A 22,790-nucleotide genomic window follows, 5' to 3' on the forward strand; every position below is an offset into this window, starting at 1 on the left:
GGGCGTAAAATTGTTTCCTTTCCTTGGGAAAATCCTTACAAATGATCAGGGCATTCAGATTAAACCCACAATATTTCAATTAGTATTTTAGATCCGTGCATTTCTACAGATGAGCCGGTTGGGCTTAATAACCCCAAACTCTGCAAATCTCCCAGGGTGAAAATCGCTTTGAAACTATTGTAGGTTTCGTATAGATTTCCAATTATCCAAAAGTATCTAGAGATGTTGCTATTTCAGGATTAAGCCATCATTATCCAATAATATACAGTGTAGTCTGTTAGGAAATTGTCAGCTTTATACAAAAAAAAAAAATAAGACTATGGCCATGGAGCTAAAAAATAAATAAAAATATTCGGCTGTAAGGATGTGTTCTACTTTATGTACCGTATTTATTTCTATATCTAGAAAAGCATGAAAATATCCAAAAAAATACGATTTCTGAAGCCGAAGATTTTCTTACATTTTCCACACTTTTCAAAGGTTTATTTCAGGTCAACAGGGTTCACGATGGGAAATCATGCTGAATCCGCCTCTAAAAGATCACTATTAACAATCAAGTGAAATAAATATTTACATAGTCCCTCTACTGTTCCTTAATTTTTCTTTTTTTAAACTTTCAAATTCTGTTACCTGTGTATATAGGAAAAGCCAATTCTGTAGGGCTCAGATCATGGGCTGGAAATAAGGAAATTGGTGATTACTTTGCAGCCTACCGCTATGTTTCTTACCACATTTACCAGGATTTGTTGTTCTTGGGGGGCTGTAATACTGCAGCACTGCGAGTCCAGGGGGTAGGGGTGGAGGTAAAGAGAAAGGCCATGTTCACACTGGGTTTGTTTTTTTGCACGTTTTTTGCACGTGCGTCTGCATCAAAATGTACAATAGTCATTTGCACGGTTTATTGCATTTTTGTTGTGTTTTTCCTTTTTTTGATGTTCCCCACTGCATCTTTTCGATGTTATTTTTGTTGAAATTTTTACAACGTTTTTAATATTGGAAGGGATGTGAAGCAGGGAGGAAGGAAAGGTAAGGAATAAACCAAACAAACAGTACAAATAAGTCACTAAGGAGTTATACTTGCATAATGAGAGAATAAGCACGCACAGACGGCATGAGTTATCAGGAAATCACATTCACTGTAAAGGCCCCGTCACACATAGCGACTCACCAGCGATCCCGACAACGATATCAACGTGTCAGGATCGCCGGTGAGTCGCTATGTGATCGCTGGGGAGCTGTCAAAGAGACAGCTTCACCAGCGATCAGCACAGCGATGCCGAGCGCGCGGCGTCGCTATGTACTTTAGTTACCTGCGCTCTGATGCAGGGAGCTGGTAACTAAGGTACACATCGGGTTTATCAGAGCACGTTCGCTCATCACTAACTATTACTTCAAGAAGAGGGTGCAGATGTATGGAGCAGGCTCAAAAGGAGTACCGCTCCTGGTTAACCACTTAAATGCTGCGGTCACAAAATTACAGCGGCATTACAGAGCCCGTTCACTCATCACGAGTTGATAGGGCAAGGAAAGATGAATTTTCTTTTTTTTTTTATTTTCGATGAGTGCAAGCCCAGCCACATAAAAAAAATATTAATTGAAAAATTTGATAATACAAAGGTAGAAAAACTGCTCATGTGCCAATCCTTGATAACAAGTATATGATATTTACGACGACATGTGTTTTGTATTATTTAGATGGCCTTTTTTGGTCCGTGAAATAGGACTTTTTTTTAGTTTTCTTGCAAAGGGTTTTGCATTTAATTTTAAAAATATAGGTAGATCCAGGTAGAAGGCAATACTCGTAGTACTCCATAAAAAATAAGTTTATTGTTCAGATTAAAAACATGAGTGGCAAAAAGCAGCAACAAAAATGATTAAAAATCGTGCTGCCTTTCTCTACCATTGTTTTATGGTTTTAATCATTTTTGTTGCTGCTCTTTGTTTTTAATCTGACCAATAAAAGTAATGGAACACTAGTGCTGGCTTCTACGCGGATCTAACCATATTACTATAGAGGGCTTTTTGCCGCGCACCAGACAGGTGACTGATTGTCCCCTTTTTTGTTACTATTGAATTTAAGAATATATATATATATATATATATATATATATATATATATATATATATATACATATATACATACAGTGGGGCAAAAAAGTATTTAGTCAGTCAGCAATAGTGCAAGTTCCACCACTTAAAAAGATGAGAGGCGTCTGTAATTTACATCATAGGTAGACCTCAACTATGGGAGACAAACTGAGAAAAAAAAATCCAGAAAATCACATTGTCTGTTTTTTTTTCATTTTATTTTCATATTATGGTGGAAAATAAGTATTTGGTCAGAAACAAAATTTCATCTCAATACTTTGTGATATATCCTTTGTTGGCAATGACAGAGGTCAAACGTTTTCTGTAAGTCTTCACAAGGTTGCCACACACTGTTGTTGGTATGTTGGCCCATTCCTCCATGCAGATCTCCTCTAGAGCAGTGATGTTTTGGGCTTTTCGCTTGGCAACACGGACTTTCAACTCCCTCCAAAGGTTTTCTATAGGGTTGAGATCTGGAGACTGGCTAGGCCACTCCAGGACCTTGAAATGCTTCTTACGAAGCCACTCCTTCGTTGCCCTGGCGGTGTGCTTTGGATCATTGTCATGTTGAAAGACCCAGCCACGTTTCATCATCAATGCCCTTGCTGATGGAAGGAGGTTTGCACTCAAAATCTCACGATACATGGCCCCATTCATTTTTTTATGTACCGGATCAGTCGTCCTGGCCCCTTTGCAGAGAAACAGCCCCAAAGCATGATGTTTCCACCACCATGCTTTACAGTAGGTATGGTGTTTGATGGATGCAACTCAGTATTCTTTTTCCTCCAAACACGACAAGTTGTGTTTCTACCAAACAGTTCCAGTTTGGTTTCATCAGACCATAGGACATTCTCCAAAACTCCTCTGGATCATCCAAATGCTCTCTAGCAAACTTCAGACGGGCCCGGACATGTACAGGCTTAAGCAGTGGGACACGTCTGGCACTGCAGGATCTGAGTCCATGGTGGCGTAGTGTGTTACTTATGGTAGGCCTTGTTACATTGGTCCCAGCTCTCTGCAGTTCATTCACTAGGTCCCCCCGCGTGGTTCTGGGATTTTTGCTCACCGTTCTTGTGATCATTCTGACCCCACGAGGTGGGATTTTGCGTGGAGCACCAGATCGAGGGAGATTATCAGTGGTCTTGTATGTCTTCCATTTTCTAATTATTGCTCCCACAGTTGATTTCTTCACTCCAAGCTGGTTGGCTATTGCAGATTCAGTCTTCCCAGCCTGGTGCAGGGCTACAATTTTGTTTCTGGTGTCCTTTGACAGCTCTTTGGTCTTCACCATAGTGGAGTTTGGAGTCAGACTGTTTGAGGGTGTGCACAGGTGTCTTTTTATACTGACAACAAGTTTAAACAGGTGCCATTACTACAGGTAATGAGTGGAGGAAAGAGGAGACTCTTAAAGAAGAAGTTACAGGTCTGTGAGAGCCAGAAATCTTGATTGCTTGTTTCTGACCAAATACTTATTTTCCACCATAATATGCAAATAAAATGAAAAAAAACAGACAATGTGATTTTCTGGATTTTTTTTTCTCAGTTTGTCTCCCATAGTTGAGGTCTACCTATGATGTAAATTACAGACGCCTCTCATCTTTTTAAGTGGTGGAACTTGCACTATTGCTGACTGACTAAATACTTTTTTGCCCCACTGTATATAGTATTTAACCTTTAATAATATAATTTTATAATATCGTAGTTGAAGCTCATCGTATGTAAAGGGAATTCGGAAAAGTAACAAATGTGGAGCAAGAAATGTCCATATGTACCATGGATTAATGTTGTAGTGTTTTGTATAATTTCAGTTGTTTTTTATCTGTTCCCTGTTCCTGTAGGAATTTTACATCTCAGTATCAGATGACACACGAACCATCGCTTCTCTGAAGGAACAGCTTCCCGAGCTGGAGAGAATAGTGAAGCAGTTGTAAGTAATTCCCTTTTTTTAGGAGTTTTATCAGCATTGATTTATAGTTGGTGTGAACCAATTTGATTGGCCATTTTCCAAGGGCCAGGTCAGTAATCTACGGCTATCAGATAGGAGCCCTGCGATTCCCTGCTCTTCTTTTGATACGCAGACCTGGCACAACGTCGTCGTTGCAATTTGATGCACATGTGATGGCTCGCTGGGATTCCGTCCACCGGCCACAGATTATTGCCCTGGCCATTGGACGACATTCTTAAAATCAATTTGCACCATCTTTAGTGTCAAAATTTGTGTACAGCAGGAAGTAAAATCTCTGCCTTTGTATCATTATTGTACATCTATACTTGACTTTCCTGAATTCCTCACGGACCATTTACACTTGCTGACCAGGGCCATTAATCAACAACCGGTCAACTACATACAAGCCAATCGGCAATCTAGTTTGTTTATACAGCACATCTATGTGTACAGAACGATCGTTAACGCAATTGCTCTGTGTGTGCATATAAAATCGTGTTATCGGCAGTGCATCACCTGTTTACACAGGATGGAGTGCTGCCAAGAATAATGATTCAGGAGCAAGTTTACAATTCATTTCAGCCAATGAACGATTATTTTTAAAATTTTGTCGGTTGATTACCGGCCTGACTAGAAAAGGCGAATATTTGGGGAAGGAGCATTCTCGATTATTGGCCTCGCTAAATGGGCTCTTAGGCTTTGATCTACATTACCTCTTCAGCCATTTTTTTTTACCAAGTAACAATTTAGGAACGGAGCACTTTCAATTTCATTGCAGCACCAGTAGTTAATTTGTCGTAATTTGGCATTGACAACATGTGTATTATCCCATTACTCTATGAAAATCGTTTCCAGTTCATACTGAAATTTTACATCAAAGGATTTCTCTCTATACTAAATACACAGCAATATTTAGTATACAACACATTAACAGGTTATTCCCAAACTCACAAGTTATCCCCGTATCTGTCTTGTTTGGATAGAGCACATGCTTGGCCTCCTATAATTTCTGTGCCAGATTCTGCTTTGGCCGCTAGGCAGCGCTGCCTCTTTGTTGCGGGTGATGCTTGACTTCATCAATCCCTATATTATTCCTGGGACTTGTGGCCACTTAGTTTCGGTTTTTATCTGCTGTCAGCACTAAGTGGGGCTGTTCACAATTTAAAACCCCTGAGAACCAGTTACCAGTGCCAGTCAATGTTTGTGCTACCTGGTTTTACCTGTGTATCTGGTGTTTCATCCTGATTTATCCTGTTTTCTTAACTCGGCTAGTTTTGTTTCACCTGCCTGACAATTTTATGCCTCCTGGATCTGACCAGGCTACCTGACTATCTTTCTTGCCAGCTTGCGCCAGCAGCTGACTTTTTTGCAATAGCTCAGGGACCACTGTGTAATTCCAGATCCCAGTGCAGGGGTTAACGGGTGAAGCCCAGGGCAACCACAGGGTTCTTGGAAACAGAGTAGCTCACACCAAGCCTGTTCATGGTAGCCATTTTTGAGATACCAGGTGACTATGAACAGTTCTCATATGAAACCTCCGCTCTATTGTCCATTAGACTGCTAGCGAAAGTTGAGCATTGTACTTGACTATTTCAAACATCCCAATAGATGATAAATAGAGCGGAGGCCGAGGATGCACTGCATCCATTCAAGACAGAGCTGCAAAGTCCCGTTCTGGTGGTTACAGAGTCCTCATCTCGGGAGCGCAGAGGTTGGATACCTAGTGATCAGCCCAGCATGTTGTCCCCTGTCCTACACATAGGAGAATAACACATGATTTTGGGAATAACCCTTTACATATCTATATTTTCTTATGCTCCCTGCTCAATTACATGCACATACTTGTATACAATGGATATAGTTGTCCACGTATCATGGAACGCCACCATTACAACTCTACTGGAAAGTTGTCAGGTTTTTTTTAAGCCTTTCTTGCAGCTGATTGGTATCCTAGAGCTTTCTTGAGAATACTCTGCATAATAGGAAACTCAAAAGAGAGATATCACAGAGAGGCTTACTTGGTTTATTCATAAAAGTTAGCATTTTGTACGGTTATCATATCTTTGATACAGAACGCAACCGCAAATCCTCATAATTAAATGGAATCGAATTGCCTGCTAAGATCATAAGAAACACTTTGCTAAATGTGCTTTCTGGTCTCCCGTGGCAAACAAATGTAGCTTTCCAAGAGCAGACACTTCAAGTGCACATTCCTATTTGGTTATGCTAATAATGTCATTTGGACTCAAATGAGCAATCAAAATTACTTACCTAAAGTCTTCTGTGGCCCTCTAGTTATTCTCCTCGAATGTTGGCCGAACGAGAGACTGCCGCAGACTTCCCCAGCGTGAAACTTCATAAGATCTCAGATGAATATTGTTCTTACTGATTTTCTACAATTACTTTATTGAAGTAATAGCGACAAAATAATTCAAGTGCTTTTCAGTAGTTCACATTTGCAGAAAATAAAGGACTCATTATGTAATGAATTCAATACCATTCCTTAACATTTCAAAGTCTGGTATTAATTTATAGTTTTATTTCATGCCACACAACCCATTGAGGCTGCTACGTTAAAATACCGGTCTTCCAGTAAGGAGGGAGAGTGTATAGTTTAGCTAATACTATTAACTCTATGGGAAAACTCCGACCGGCGGTCTTCTTAAAATTGTTGAAGAAGGCAAGTAAGCTTTCTGGTAACCCATGGACTTAAAATTGAAATTGGAGCAATTTTGTAATTCTTATTAAAAGACGGGAACCCGTTATTCCCCTAACATCTATAATAAAGAGCAAATCAAGCATCTATGACCTCTAAAGCCGTGTGCCATGTTGAAAATTAAGGATTGCCTATGTGTACAGTAGGGTTATAGTGGAAGGGAAAATGTACTTGTTAACAGTTTGCATTTATGTCTCGCATGTAAATTACGTACATGTAGATGTAAATGATGCTCTAACAATACCATGGAGGTGAGAGGAGGAGGCTCAGATGTGGGAAGCGAGCCACAATGTCCTGTTTTACCACCTTACTATACAAATATTTAATATCTACCTGCCATATCTACCTGCCCAGCGCCAATCTATGCCGGCATGGAGCGGTCACAAACCACTCCTGGCAGCGATTCAGTGGCTTCCGCTGATGTCATTTCGACGGAGCAGCGGCTTCTTTTCTGCTATGCTCTGTAGACGGAACGTGACTGCCGATGTCATGCTGATTGTTTAGCCGGATCCCCGCTGTCTAACTGCGGGGAGCTGACTGTCAGTCAGCCTGACATCAGCAGCCACGTCCCGTCGACCGAGCAGCCCAGAGGAGCTTCTCTGTTGACTTTAAGTAGCTGAAACTCTGGCAGGAGCGGTCAGTGACCATTCTGGGTCGGCACCAGGTAGAACAGGCAGGTAGTTAGCAAGTACATGCCTGTTAGATTTAGTTCATTGGAAAAAAAAACATAGTTCTGGATAAACCCTTTAAGGTACGTTCTATTTAATAGACTGAGTCTAAGGCCACATTCACATGTTCAGTATTTGGTCAGGTGATTTTTTTTTCCGAGTACTCGTTAAAAAAAATGCAGCAAGCACAATTCTCTTCTGTTTATCGAATGAGACCCTCTCACTCAAGTTTACGGTACAGAGTGTACATATTGCATGCTATTTTTGTGGATACATTGCAATTATTCACCTAGTAAATGTTTTTTGACCTTGTACATTTTAAACTCTTGATGTATAAATTTGGATGTCACATTGACAAAAAAAAAAACAGACACGCGGATGGTACAGTGATGAAATACAAATGACAGAACAGAGGAAAATAGTCTTGGTTTTTTTTATCGATCATCATTCCTTTTTTCAGGATGAAAAATCAAACAGTTTTTCATACGGTCATCTGAACCCTTGCCTAAGGGCGCGCTCACACTGCCTTATAACACGGCCGATTAGCCAATATTATACTATAGGTCAGTGCAGAGCTGCGATTATTTTCTCATGGCGATTTGGCATGCGAAAATTATCACAGCATTCTGCACATGGCTACGATATTTGGATCACGTGCACGCATACAAGTCTATGGGTGCGTGTGAAACCTCAGACCTGCACACGGATGTCATCTGAGTGCAGTCTGATGTTCTCCACAGAAACAATGGAGAAATTAATTCTCCATCTTTTCTGCACCTGTGATTTGATTCTCGCATGCGAGGGAATCGGATCACAATCAGATTCTAGCTACGCTGCTGAGGCCAGTGATTGACTACACTGGTCATACGGATATACCACACATCATTTCTTAAAGGGAATCTGACGGCAAGATTGACACACAAACTAATTTCATAGCTTTGCGTGGGGCAAGTTTTCGCAATTCTCATCTTTTCAAAAATATTTTTCTTGGAAATAGAACTAGTCCCAAGAGGTGTGTGGAACAATCCTGCCCCGCAGCATATATATATATATAGTCCTCAAGATGAAAGCAGCACACCAAAAGAAATCCAGTCTTGAGAAAGGTTCACAACTCCCAGGTCCGAAACATCGCTGTATGGGCAACTTGCCAGACGGGCTAACAAACAGCACTTTGACTGAATTTCTTTTGGTGTGCTGCTTTCATCTTGAGGACTATTTTTGAGGTTTGGTATATGCCTGGAAGGCTTGCACCCGCACTGTCTGTTCAATTTTTGTGCTGCTTTCTCCCTTTTTCCATATATATATATATATATATATATATATATATATATATATATATATATATAACACAACAAGAAAACGCAAAGTGACAAATTTGCAATAGGTACTCTGCAGTAAAAAACATGACAGTAATCAGCAAGTGCTGTATAACGAATACAGGGTATTTAGTAGATACGCTTTTTTGCAAAAAATGTATACCAAGCCACTTCACCACGTCACGGTAACCCTTCACGAAGCAGTCCCTATCTAATGTATTTAAAACCTGAACATGTGAACAGTGTCTAAATGAACAGAATACAGACAGGCGCCTCCTAGTATATGGGCTTGTGGTGTAAGACAGCTCATTTATGTGCATGTCACACAGGAGAGGGGTGCAAATTTATTTCAATGTGTGCAATATATAACAATGTGAAAATGGAATATTAGGACTGAGAGTATGAGACAAAGCAGTGTTAGACTTCTAGAGTTTTACTGTGTACTCCCAAGTTCATGTTTGTGGCATATTCACCTTCACTAAAGAGACCAAATTGTCATGATTCTGTTTTTCTGTCTTTAAAACAGAAAAGGTTATTTACGTTTATTACTTAATAATTCTGTGTCTTTTATATTTTATAGATCAGATGATGGAAAAGGACAAAAGAAAGTAAGTAAATTAGTCCTTTGACCCCCTGCCCCTTTTTTTTCTTTATATTTTAGAAAAATCTGATTAACACTACCAACTTGAAAAGGAGAAAGCCATGTCTGCTGCCAGTCTGGTCTCCCGACCCGAGTCTCTATGTGCCAGCACAGTGCCAATGCAAGGATTTAAATGCCTTTGTCCATTGCTCACCATGCCAACTTATCACCTATCCACAGGGTAGTGGATACTTGGCTGATCACTTGGTTCCCAATTGCTAGAAGCAGTGGTCCCACATGTGCACCACCTCTCCAAGTCAGGCGCTTGTCCATCTCTATCAGTCCCGCAGACTATTGCTCCATTCAAAAGGGGGACTGCAGAGCCTTATTCTTGGGTTTAGAGGGGGCCCCATTGGTAAATAATTTAGTCAATATTGTTATGTTGTAAATGACGTTACAGTTCAAAGTGACGTTACTAATTGATCACTTATTTCTAGAGATGAGGAAATCAATTTGTGGAATCTCGGTCCAGCGTTCTGGCTTACTTTGTCACAGAAGTGTAAAAAAAAAAAAAAAAAAAGTACAATACGGTGTTCCATAGATGTAGAGCTAGGAAAACAGAAATAATTTTTTACTTTTTAATAACTTGCATCCAATGATTATCGTGTAATTTTCTATTTGCACTACTGATCTGCAGATCTATAACTACCGCTCCATGAGTGAGGTAGATCTCAACCCAAAATATCATTGTGTTAAAATGTATTTACCCGCTAAACTTAGGAGTGACTACTTCACGCTGTATGACCAAGACCTCAATAGTGATGGATCAAATGAACATTTAATGTGTTTCTATTATCAGCACAAAGTGCTTTTACGACAGTTCAGCACTGGGGACGAGAGATTGCAGAAGCGGCAGCCAATAAGAAGCACAGATGAACGTAAGTACAAATTAAAAATATTTTACCTCCTTGCTTATTAAATTGTCCCAAAGATTTTCTCCTCCAGCCATCCCATGCTTCTCTCTCCATCAGATCATCTCTTATTCTTTAAAATAGGCGCTGTTCTGCAGCACTCGGCAGTGGCTGCTACACATTGAATGGAGCTGTGTAGTGCGGCCCCCTTTAGTGTTTACATTTTGCTACTTCCGAAGATGATGACAGTTGATTGGTAGGGGTGTCAGGTGTCCGACCCCCACCCAACTGGTATCGAGTCGACGACCTATCTTCCTTCTAGGCCATCAATATCATATGACCAGAAAATCCATTTTATCTCATAAAGCATTGTCTACAATTGTATCCACTTCTTAGAGGAGAACAGGACTGGTGTAAAGAGGCGAACATTTTGCCTTTTTTCAGAAGTTGGCAGGGTTTAGTGGAAAGGTCAAGGGCCAACCTGCAGGGGTGTAATACATTGGTAGATGATTAAAATCACCATGGCAGTTGCTTAGATGGGGTATACCTGAAGACAGATTCTCTTACTTTCTGTGGATGAGCGGAGTTTCTGATGCTTTTTGCTGCTCGTGACTATTTTACCTTCCACTATTGGCTTTGTTGTGTAGGCTGTCGGAATTGTTGTGTTCCTTGTAATTCTTCATCAATTGTCAGGACTCTAACAGAGTTGGAGATGGAGTGTGAAGCCGCAGCTTCTATGCTGGATTTCATATTCCATCGGCTCGCTGTAGCAGGGGGGACAAGTGTTATAGCCAATTACAGATACAAAGGTCAGAGTATGAAAGAAACAAGGGAAAGGAAATTGGTTGGTTAAACGGCTGTATCAAGTGGCCATAAACAATCTTTGGAGCTGAGTTTTGGGGTTGTTCTGGGTCAGTTTACTAGTAAATGGTTTTTCTTTCCATATAGGTAGTTCATGAGTCATAGAGCAAATAGTGTTCCTTTGGTGTAAAGGGTCAGACCATTTCCTCCTGGCGTGGGAGAGGAATCAAATTAAATGTTCAGAAAAAATATTCACGTGCTTAGTGTGCTAAGACAAGATTGTGAACCTTCTGAAGTGTGGGGCACATAGAAAAAAGTTTAATGTGAGCTTTCCAGTAATGGAGATGGTGGACATGGCATCGCTCATCAGTATGGAAAAATTAATTCAGAACGCTTAGTAAATAGCGCCACAATAACAAAGTAAATGTAGTGTTTTCTGCTTCATTCAGGACTAAATATATGGGTTATGCATTATGCATAGAGAGGCTCCAAAGTATTGGGATCTATTCACATTACACCTACAGGGGATTTTATGACATCCCATTCTAAATCTAATTAAAATGTAGTTGATCCGCACTTTGTTGCTAAAACTGCTTCAGTGGCGACGTGCTTTTAACCACTCCATCTGATGCTTGGCATTGTGCTTGGTGATGTAAGGCTCGCTCGCAGCTGCTCGACCCTGGACACCCATGCCATTAGGCTGCCTGCAGTTTTTATGCTGATGTTAATGCAGGGTAAGTTTGCCCACTGACAAAGACATGAACAGTCTATAACTTTAAGGGTAAGTTAACATTGAGAGAGAGAATATCAAAAATAAAATCCAGAAAATCACATTGTATAAATTATATAAATTTATTTGCATTTTGCAGTGAGAAATAAATATTTAATCCCTCTGGCAAACATGGCAAACAAGACTTAATACTTGGTGGCAAAATCCTTGTTTGCAAGCACAGCAGTCAGACTTTTTTTGTAGTTGATGATGAGGTTTGCGCACATGTCAGGAGGAATTTTGGTCCACTCCTCTTTGCAGATCATCTCTAAATCATTAAGGTCACAGTATTCACCAGCCGGCACATGTGCAATAAATAAATAAAATAATGACGTGCAATCCCCTGTATTTTTGACAACCAGCGCAGGCAAAACCAACAGCTGCTCAGTGTGTTCTGACTGGCGTGGAGAGTGGTCGCATCACTGAGGTAAGGAATATGGTCATTTTTATTTTTATTTTACAGTAATAAATGCGTAAAAGAGGGTGGGGAGTGTTGCTGTGTCTTTGTGTCTTTATTACAACCTTACTATGGGGTTAGTAATGGGAGCGTCTTATAGACACCTCTCTATTACTAATCTGTGGGATTGATGTCAGCTGACAATACAAAGCTTACGACAACCCCAGAACTATTACCCCACTTGCAACCGGAACAAGGGCAAGTGGGAAGAGATGGGCAAAGTCCTTTTCTGAGGCGGTTGCGGGATGATATTTTTAGGCTGGGGGTGGGGGGCCAATATCAATGGCCCCTTCCCAGTCTGAGAATACTAGCCCTCAGCTGTCTGTTTTAGCTTGGCTGGTTGTCCAAAATGGGGGGACCCTACGCCGTTTTTTAAATGATTTATTTAAATAATTTTTAAAAAAACGTCATGGGGACCCCTCTATTTTTGATAACTAGCCAAGATAATGCCCGCAGCTGTCAGTTTTGCCTGCACTGGTTTTCAAAAATAGAAGAGACCTCACATCATTTTTTAAATTTATTTATTGTGCAGGCGCTGGCTGGTGAACACTCTCATCATCGTTCACCTGCTTTCGATGCTATCAGCGAGATCAGGTGGAGGATGATGAGTAGTACTCTCATCAACCCGATGCCTGTGACCAGTGGTAACCTTTTTACCGCCGGTCTCTGCTGCTGGCTCACACGCTGTTATCTGTATGACAGCGTGGGAACCGCAGTGCTCTGTCTGGCGGTAACGAACTTACCACCGATCAGAGCCAGTGTTTCTCGCACTGTCACATAGATCACAGTGTGGGAAACGCCTGATGTTGGGGCTGCTGAACCAGATCAGTAACATGGTTTTCCTGGAGAAGTCCGTGTTCGGGGTCCGTGCACAGACATTAGTTGTTTGGTATGGAGCCCGAACTTTACCGCCCATCACTACTGAAGAGTAAAAAAAAGTTTATGACTCTTGGCAGAAGTGGAGGAAAAAATAAAAGCGCAAGAACGAAAATCAACTGTGGCAAGAAGGGGTAAAAAATTCAGTCCGAGCTCTGATTAATTACCATTTGCAGCAAAGACAATTTTGTTTTAGACAGTTTTGATTTATGAGGTCCCTTACTTCTTTTCTAATGATTGTTAGGAACTGAAACTAAAAATAAACTGCCCTTAACCTCATCCCCTAAAATTGAAAATCTAATATGCAAAAGTGAGTAATTTTTTTTTAGAAAGCAATCTTAGCATGCTATAGTGGTTTATGATACTGGGTCAGCATTATGGCTTAGTGGTTAGTATGGTTGCCTTGCAATACTAGGGTCCTGGGTTTGAATCTGCCCATGGCTGGGTAGCGGCTTGCAAATCTTACATCACCAAGCACAATGCTAAGCGTCGGATGGAGTGTTATAAAGCAGCCGTGGTCTCTTGAGCATTGGAAATGTGTTCTGTGGAGTGGCGGATCACACTTCTCTAATCTTGCTTCTGATGGATGAGTCTAGGTTTTGGTTCTGTCTGACTGCATTGCGCCAGCTGTAAAGTTTGGTGGAGGAGGGTTTCTGCTATGGGGTTGTTTCTGGAATCAACTGAGGCTCCTTACTTGCAGTGAGTGTAAATCTTAATGCTTCAGGATAAGTATATATTTTAGATGATTGGGGAAGTTTTGTGTGGAAGAAAAAAGTGAGGTCCATAAAGATGTGGTGGATGAGTTTGATGTGGAAGAACATGACTGACCACACAGAGCCCGGACCCCAACCCCATCCAATACCTTGGGGATAAACTAGAATTGAGACGGTCAGCCCAGCTTCTCCTCCAGAATCAATGTTTGACCTCACAAATGTTCTTCTGGATGAACAGGCAATAAATTCCCACATCATTCCAAAATCTTGTAGAAAGTCTTTCCAGAAGAGCGGAAGCTGTTAAAGCTGTAAAGTGGGGACCTTCTCCATATTAATGTCCATGGATGCAGAATGGGAGATCATGAATGCCCCTGTTGGTATCCAAATTTTTTTCTGTTTACTGTAAGGATATTTTCATATTTCGGAGTTTTTTGTTTAAACTACAAAAGCATAACAACATAAGAAAACAATTAACCTATCATTATTAAATTGACCCTTGTGTGATAGATCTCTGCGTGAGGTCCACTGGGGACTGGGACTAATGTTTTCCTGAAGACTATACTGGTGCTTTATAAGCAGCAAGACATAAATAGAATTCGGTGACATACTGCGTTCCTCCCGGTGATACATGACATACGTTCTTATTACATCTGATGATTGTATTTTGTCTTGGCAGTTCTCTTCAAGGTGTACTGCATTGATCACACATACACCACCATACGTGTACAGGTGTCTGCCTCGGTGAAGGAAGTGCTGTCTGCTGTAGCGGATAAACTGGGCTCCGGAGAATCCTTGATACTCGTGAAGATCAGTTCTGCAGGAGGTACTGTCTGACTATCATTCCCTCCGCTCATAGAAAATAATTTAAAAACTCAAGGTTAAACACACAAATAGCAATGGTTTTATAAAAGCGTTTTGAGATAATTTCAGTTGATTACAAACAACAGTCCGGTCCCCTACTGAGTAAATAGGCCAAGCTGGGTGCTGGAAGCATGTCTTTGCTGAAGACGGCTACAGTGCCGCCTTATAGGGGAACAGAGTTGCCATTTCCCAAAATATTACTAAAATGATCAGCTAGCAGTGTGCGGGAAAACGGCTCACTTTATAGAAATGGCCCTTCACAGCGCACAGTGTCCTTGTCTTGTTACTGAGAAAGCAGATCCAGAAACTTACTAACAAATAAGTATAAACAGGCGAAGGGTTATTGATCTGTATCGTGGTGATCAGTGCAAGGATGCGGCTCCTCGTGCACCCCCCCGCTGCAAACGTTACACGACATATGGAAGTGTGATGCTTTTCCAAACTGTGGTTCTATGAACCCAATCCACATGCTTAAAAGATAGCGGCTAGCCATAAGGCAACTCATAGAAGAAGATTGCGGAATAGACAGATAGATATGATATTGGGGCAGCACACCAAAAACAGTGAAAAATAAGTGGTTTTAATGGCCCATTGTTGCCACAGTTTGCCGTTAAATCATTTATTTTTCACTTTCTTTGAGTGTGCTGCCTCCAGTTGTCTTTCGTGGATGAAAAGATGAAGAAATATAACTTTGGTTTTATGAACCCCATCCATATAATTAAAAATAGTGGCTAGCTATAAGGTAAATCATAGAAGATAGATTTCTGAATAGATAGATGTGAGCAGTGTCAGATTTGGGTGCTAAAGGCCCACCAGTAACATTGACTCTGGGGTTCACTGTTCGGCTACATGTAAATATTACGTTACCGTCATTCACAAATTTACCTTATGCTTCTACATGATAATAAGCTGGGTATTTTGTTGATTGAATGATGAGATGATGCTTTTATCTGCAAGTGCAGCGAACCTCCTCAGCCTTGGAGAAAAACTTCATGAAAAGCTAATATTGTAACCATAGACCATTTCCATTATATTTGTATTTTTTCTACAGTAATCTTCCTAATCGGTCCTTTATTTGTACATTATTCTGTTCTCCTGGTGCCACATTAATTGTTATAGTTGTATAAAGAGTCTTGAGAATATGTAAAATGTCGTCTTTTATGTTAGAATAATCCAACCTTCCATCACTGGTGTCCCATTTTACCATTACTATAGAAGAGTAGAGGCAGCATGTTGGCTCAGTGGTTAGCACTGCAGCCTTGCTGCGCTGGGTTCCTGGGTTCAAATCCCACCAAGGACAACATCTGCAAGGAGTTTGTATGTTCTCCCCGTGTTTGTGTGGGTTTCCTCTGGGTTCTCCAGTTTCCTCCCACATTCCGAAGACATACCGATAGGGAATTTAGATTGTAAGCCCCATTGGGGACAGTGATGATAATGTGTGCAAACTGTAAAGTGCTGTGGAATATGTTAGCGCTATATAAAAATAATGATTATCATTATAGGGAAAGAATTCAATTTTACCAGCTAGTGCTCATATGGAGCCCCATTTGAGTCTGCTAAAGACTGTGGAGACCTGTGTGTCGTAACCAGTGCCTTCCCCCCCCACTCCAATCCCGTAATGAAACACAGACAATCCTAGATGGGTTGAACAGGTCGGTCACAGTTTATTAATTACATAAGCAGAGAAAGGCAATTACACTTCGTAACGGGCGGCTCGAGCCGAGCTCCTGTCCACGATCAACAGGCGAGTTGGCCCAACGAGCGGTTACAAACCTTTGCCCTCCTCCGCTTCTTCCGCCGTGTCCGCCGGGGGGGGGGGAAAGAGGAAGTTAATGGCACGGACACCAGGCTTTAACCCCTGTAGGCGTGGCCGTAGGACCCTTCCCCTTTAAGAACCATTGGCCGGCAGGGGATTGGTGTGAGGGGGGGACTGGGCACTGGCAGTATTTTATTGTTGTTTTATTACATGGGCTCCACAGTCAGAAGCGTGCTCCTTATGCAGTACCGCGCCTGCCGGATTCTCTGTTCTAGAGGTCCTGGGTCTACTGAGCACAGACAGAAATCAGGGGGCCCCTTCCTGATCTTCACTGGAGGAAACAGAAGGAACGCAGTAGCTTCCCGAGTGAGAAACAAGCAGTGTGACCAATGTCAGCAATGCCAAAGATCTTCCTTGCAGCCCCACTACCACAGGCCCCTGTTATGCTGAATCGGCTGCACATGAGTCATATCCGTGCACATGCAGTATATTATATCTTGATTATTAGTTATTCCCATCTTAAAAAAGGATTAATATATCTCTCGAAAGAGTTTGACCTGTTGAACGCACATCAATTCTAAGTAGTGCTTCATTCCCTTTGCTGCTTTTCACTATTTTTTATTCAAATGAATAGGGGTCAGGCAGCCAGGCAATCATTGGAACCGAGCTGGTGGTCCCATCATGCTCAGGATTGGTGGGGGTCCTAGAGGTCAGACCCTTACTAACCATAAAGTGATGGCATATCCCAGCTGTAGCAGCACTATTTTCTATTTTAATACCACTGCAGTTCTGGTATACGACTTGTAATATTACATTTTGCACTCTAACTTTTGAATATTATAATTCCTCCAGATATGCTTTTTTGCACATTCCATGCTTTAATAGCGCAATCATTTATGTTGGCAGCAGGAATTATATCACAGGTTCAGTTTGTCTTATAATCATTTCCTTCACACCGGTTCTTCAAACAAACTCTGTTAATGTGAGATGAATCGCTCTTACCCTCACTATCAACACCGTGCACTATGTTTAGATTCTGCCACATTCTGAAGGATTTAGAATCTAAACATGAAGTGGGTCAGCGGGCCGTTATTACCAGTCATAGCCATGGAAACTTCCTTCATTTACTACAGCAGGCCGTGTTGAATAGGAATAACTGATCTATCGGTCAGATAGATGAGGGACAGATAGATAGATAGATAGATAGATAGATGATAGATAACAGTTGCATATACAGACAAAAGAATGAAAGCTTGTCAGATACAAATGTAGATTGATCGTTCAATCGATCCATAAATAGATTGATTTTTTGGACGTTTACAACATTACAGATGCTTCTTTCTTTCTCGAAATCTGCTATTGGGCCTGAGCTAGGACACCCATAGGCTATGTGCCCACGATCCGAAAGTAGTAGTGTTTTGGATGCAGCATATTTTCTCTGTTTTCAAAGCGCCTACTTCTATTGCACACAGCTGAGTTCACATTGCGTTAGGGGCATCCGTTTAACGGACTATCGTCTCCGCAGGAGAAATTGACGCTCTGCGGTCTTGAAAGATGCGCCGCATGTCAGTGTCCGCGGGCGATTCGCAGGCGCACATACATGCATAGTGGGTGTGACGACTCCTGGAGTGGACCCTCTGGGTCGTGGCACCAACCCTCCCAGGGCGAGCTGACCTAGTGAGGACCACCCCCTATTCAGGGACTGTCAGGGGCAAGCCCAAGGGGGTAAGGTACCACGACTGCTGGCACCAGGTGGCCGGCTCACAGGAGACACGAGTGAGTGTGTCTGCAGGAATGTGCAAAGTGTGGGCACAGGGACACAAAGGGTGCAGGACGAGTACATGGGAGTGCGCTAGATACGGGATAGTGCAAGGCGGGTACATGAGAGCACGTATGGCGTGCACAGACAAACACGCCCGGGTGCGAGCAAAGCAGGGCGCATGCAAAGGAGCATGTCAGAGTACAGAGTTAGACAGAGCATGCACAGAGAAGCACGCCAGAGCGCAAGGCTAGGCAGGAGGTGTGCCAGGAGGCACAACAGAGCATAGAGCAGAGCGTTTGCCAAGAGGCACAACTGAACATAGTGCAGGAGCAGAGCACTAGGCCAAGTACAGGAACGGAGCACCAGGCAGAGGACAGGAACAGAGCATGTGCACAGGACGCCACCTCTGACAGGCGCGGGAGCGCTTCCTTCTCTCAGCACACATCAGCCATTTATCTTGGTATTTCTTCTTGAGAGATTCTCCTCTCCTTCTGCACCCTTTACAAACCTCCAATATTGGAATAAGCGATAATATGATAAAGGCTCGGGCTGAGCCGAAACGTCTTTTATTTATATCGCTTCCACTGTGTGCTATATTCCTGTTTGGCTCCCACATGTAATAAAATGAACACCTATTTGCATAAAGTCTGTTTGAGTGTGCGGTGAATTTAATTCACTAAGAACCTTGTGCAGACATGGAACAAAGTACGAGAAGTGCGCGTTCGCACGCGACAGGACCCCCGGAGAGGCCGCGGCACCGAAAGAGGTGACGTCGGGCCCGAGGTCCCGCGCTCAGGTGAGAGCGACGTGACAGTGGGCATAAGATTTGTAGAAATCCCATCCTGTATGCTGTAACATCTGGCCGCTGTGGGTTTGATGCTGCATAAATACACACCGTCAAACCCACAACAATTTCTGATCGTGAGTACGAATGGTCAACATTTTCAGTCATAATTGGTGGGTTAGGAAGACATTCTTTCAATGTCTATGGCCACCTTTACCTTTTGTGCCTTAGATAATTGTATTGTACCGCACACTCTACAACCCATACTACTAGTAGACTACTGTGAGGGCAGCAGAATTGTGAAGGCCTCTCTGAAGTTTAACAAAGGTTGTAACTGTGGGTCGCTACAGCTAAATCAATATATTTGCCGATTAACCCAACTTTTGTAGATGAACATAGATTTATTTTATATGGAAACCACAAAAATTTCTGCGTTGCAGGTTTCCATACGTGAAATTCTAGCTATGCTTTGTGCACTCATAGTCTTCTCCTTTTTTTTACTTACAGAAAAAGTTGTTCTGAAGCCAAATGATATATCTGTGTTTACAACTCTCACGGTGAATGGACGGCTCTTCGCTTGTCCTCGAGATCAGTTTGATTCATTGGTACGCTCTTTACATAATGATGTTGGGATATTCCCATTATATGGTCATCATTTTGTATGTGTAGTGTATTTATTGACATATAGACATCAAATTTTGGTCAGTGGACCTTGCCAATGATATAATGTCAGTGGGGGCAGCCAGGTCTACTACAATGGCTTAAAAATAAGTCAGAGGCATCTAATAACCTGTCTAGTGAGCATGGTAATTGAAGGGGATGTGTCACTTCCTCCTACATGGAAAATTTTTGTAAGCTGCTTAATATGTTCCTGTCATCTTCATAATTTTGTAGACTCCTAGTACTGTGAACAACCATATCAATCTACAACTTTGATCTGGTTAATTTGTTGCTTATCAATAATGTCCATTCTTTGTCACGTAGACACCGCTTCCAGAACAGGAAGGTCCATCCACCGGAACAATGTCAACATTTGAGCTTATGAGTTCGAAGGACTTAGCTTACCAGATGACAATCCATGACTGGGACCTCTTCAACTGTGTTCATGAGGTGTGCAGATTGTGTTCATGGATTCAGTATTTTAGTATTATAGCCACTACTTCAGAAAAATCTATCAAACAGCTGTGAAAATTAATAAAATGGTGGATATTTCTATTATTATTGCTTGAATTTCCACTTATCCTATTAAAGACAGGATTCCTCTCTGTTGGGTAGCTGATACTTTTTAGATTGATGTGTGCAGTGGTGTAACTTGAAGCTTGTGGGCCTCAATTCAAAATGTCCCAACAGGCTGCCCCAACTTTCATGGGTCTTCGTTAATTTGATCATCTTATATGGATCAAAGGGACCTTTTGGACTCCAGGGCCTGGAAACAACAGCAAGTAGATCTTTCTTAGAAAGGAGCAGCTGGCTGCAAGGGCAACAAGTCGTTCCCAGGCAGTCTTGAAGCAAGGACGGAAAGACAGGTCTCACAAGTTATACTTCCAGGTGATCAGTTGGAGGCCCAGCAGTGGGACCTACATTATTCCATCAGTTATGTCATATCCAGTGGATAGGTGATACGTTATGTAACCCAGAATGTCCCCTTAACTTACAAGTATGTGTAGGTGCATATAAAATAAAAAATCACATGTAGTACTCGGACAACAACAGGATGATATAAGAAGACTTTTTAAGGCACAATTAGGCCTGTGTCTATAGATACTAAAGACTAAGAAGAAATTCTTCCCTAAACAACCTCCTATTCTTCTCTAGAGGCTAGATTTTACAGGGTGCAGATTTTATGAATACCTGATCAAATTTGTAAAGAGTAGCACTGGTAAGGTATAAAGTAGAGATGTGCGAATCATTTCGTTGTACCCTTTTCCAATGGTCACATCAGTAGTCTGTGGCCACCAGACGGGAGCCTTGTGAATCGCCTCATAATCTGCAAGTGCGTCATGCCGCATCAATGGCGTTGTGTCAGACCAGCTTAACAAGTGGCATCTCTTTTGGCAGGTAGGAGGAGGTTTGCAGGGCACCCGTCCGGTGGCCAATGTTACTGCACATCGGTTTGCTCCTCTCTAGTATAAAAAGCAATTTATAAAAATTTCAGTAGAGAAACATTTTAAGTACAACCAAGGCAAAGCAAATAGAATTGAGCTTGCTCAAGTATAAGCCATGAAGATAACTCCTAGTGCCTCAATGCTGCCCTATTATGCGTCTCTCCACTTACACATTACTGCTACCTATAGTCCCTGTGATCACATCCCATGTTCCCGTACTACAATATTCTAGCGATTATGATTTCAGTTTTCTGCTACTTTATAATATTGAGATTTTTTTTTTTTTTTTAAAGCTTTTCTATATAAGGGGGAATTAATATCCGTTGAGAATAACTGTATTTAACCATTTCCTCCCTGCAGCTGGAGCTCATCTTTCACACCTTAGGAAGGCACAATTTTAAAAAGACCACAGCCAATTTGGACCTCTTTCTGAGACGTTTCAATGAAATCCAATTTTGGGTTGTGACTGAAATTTGCCTGTGCCCTCAGCTCAGCAAGCGTGTGCAACTCCTGAAGAAATTTATTAAAATTGCAGCCCAGTAAGTACTTTTTCCAAAAGGGTATGGAGACAAAAAAAAATATCTTGGTGGTATTTCTTCATTCTAAATGGATTTTACTTTCTTGTGAATTACAGACATTTACGACTTACTATTTCTTCTACTCTAGAAATACTTTTTAATAAAGATACAATGCAAAGTGAATTTTTTTTTTTTTTTTTTACAAATGCCTGTAGAAAATTGTTTCTGTTTAGATGGAGGACTGACTGCATATCCACAGTAGGGCAGCAGCATGACCTCTGACAGCCCGGTACTGCTCTCCTATGGCTTGTCTATTTAAGCCCGCTGGTTAGCAGGCTACTTTTTTCCTCTCAAAATCCTTTTTTTTTTCCCCTTTCAGCAATTGCATTTAAAAAAAAAAAATGCCAAAGGTGTTTTTCTTCTACCGTTTATAGTCTCAAAAAGCAGCGGGGCACTGAAACGAAACAAAAATCCTTTAAAGGCATAAATTTTAAAATATGTTCGCGTTCCTCAGCGGGATCCAGGAAAATACTTAATTACGACCAATTAAAAATATAACAATCTCCAAAAGACAATGGAATTCAGACGAAAAAAATCCTTAAACAGAAATTTGAAAGTGCGCAGCGAACAAAGAAGACTGCGCTAAGTGCAGCAGCCCAGTAAGTCTGGCTAAAGTCGTGTTTTTATCCTTCTAATGTGGTTAATTTAGTCTTAAAAAGAAGGCAACTGTTTACTTTTATTTTACTAGACCTTACGAGGGGCTAAAAATAAAATAAAATAAGGTTAAATGTACCTTTTAGTGCAGAGGACTCCCACCGAGAGTGCCAAAGCACAAATTTAAGGAGACAAAAAGCCGAGTTGGCATGGATCAAACGCCTATTTCAACATTGATTCTCTTAATACGACCTCACATGGGATTTCTTTTACAAGCTAGGTCATAATTCACAGGAGCATTCTCCGTTTTAATTCTAAGAAGAGGATATAATTTTATTTTTTCGTACATGTGTCTATTTTGCCAGACATTTTCATTAAAATATGAGAGATATATATATATATATATATTATATATATATATATATATATATATATATATATAATATAGTGCCTTGAAAAGGTATTCATACCCCGTGACCTTTTCCACATTTTTTCACTTTACAACCACAA

The 22,790-nt window shown here is 41.3% G+C and overlaps 1 protein-coding gene across 4 annotated transcripts in view; it reads left to right on the forward strand.

The window, feature by feature from the left end:
- The window catches only part of RAPGEF4 (Rap guanine nucleotide exchange factor 4), a 302,234-nt gene that overhangs the window by 261,982 nt on the left and 17,462 nt on the right, over positions 1 to 22,790 (forward strand). For all 4 annotated transcript variants that reach the window (XM_073545898.1, XM_073545899.1, XM_073545900.1 and 1 more), the window contains 7 exons: positions 3,927 to 4,015; positions 9,314 to 9,341; positions 10,173 to 10,251; positions 14,517 to 14,663; positions 19,511 to 19,608; positions 19,988 to 20,113; positions 21,469 to 21,647. In XM_073545898.1, the coding sequence (XP_073401999.1) occupies positions 3,927 to 4,015; positions 9,314 to 9,341; positions 10,173 to 10,251; positions 14,517 to 14,663; positions 19,511 to 19,608; positions 19,988 to 20,113; positions 21,469 to 21,647 (746 nt within the window). The remainder of the gene's footprint in view (positions 1 to 3,926; positions 4,016 to 9,313; positions 9,342 to 10,172; positions 10,252 to 14,516; positions 14,664 to 19,510; positions 19,609 to 19,987; positions 20,114 to 21,468; positions 21,648 to 22,790) is intronic.

Source organism: Dendrobates tinctorius, unplaced genomic scaffold, assembly GCF_039654945.1.
Source record: "Dendrobates tinctorius isolate UK_male_01 unplaced genomic scaffold, ASM3965494v1 ptg000143l, whole genome shotgun sequence".
Classification (NCBI taxonomy): Eukaryota; Metazoa; Chordata; class Amphibia; order Anura; family Dendrobatidae; genus Dendrobates; species Dendrobates tinctorius.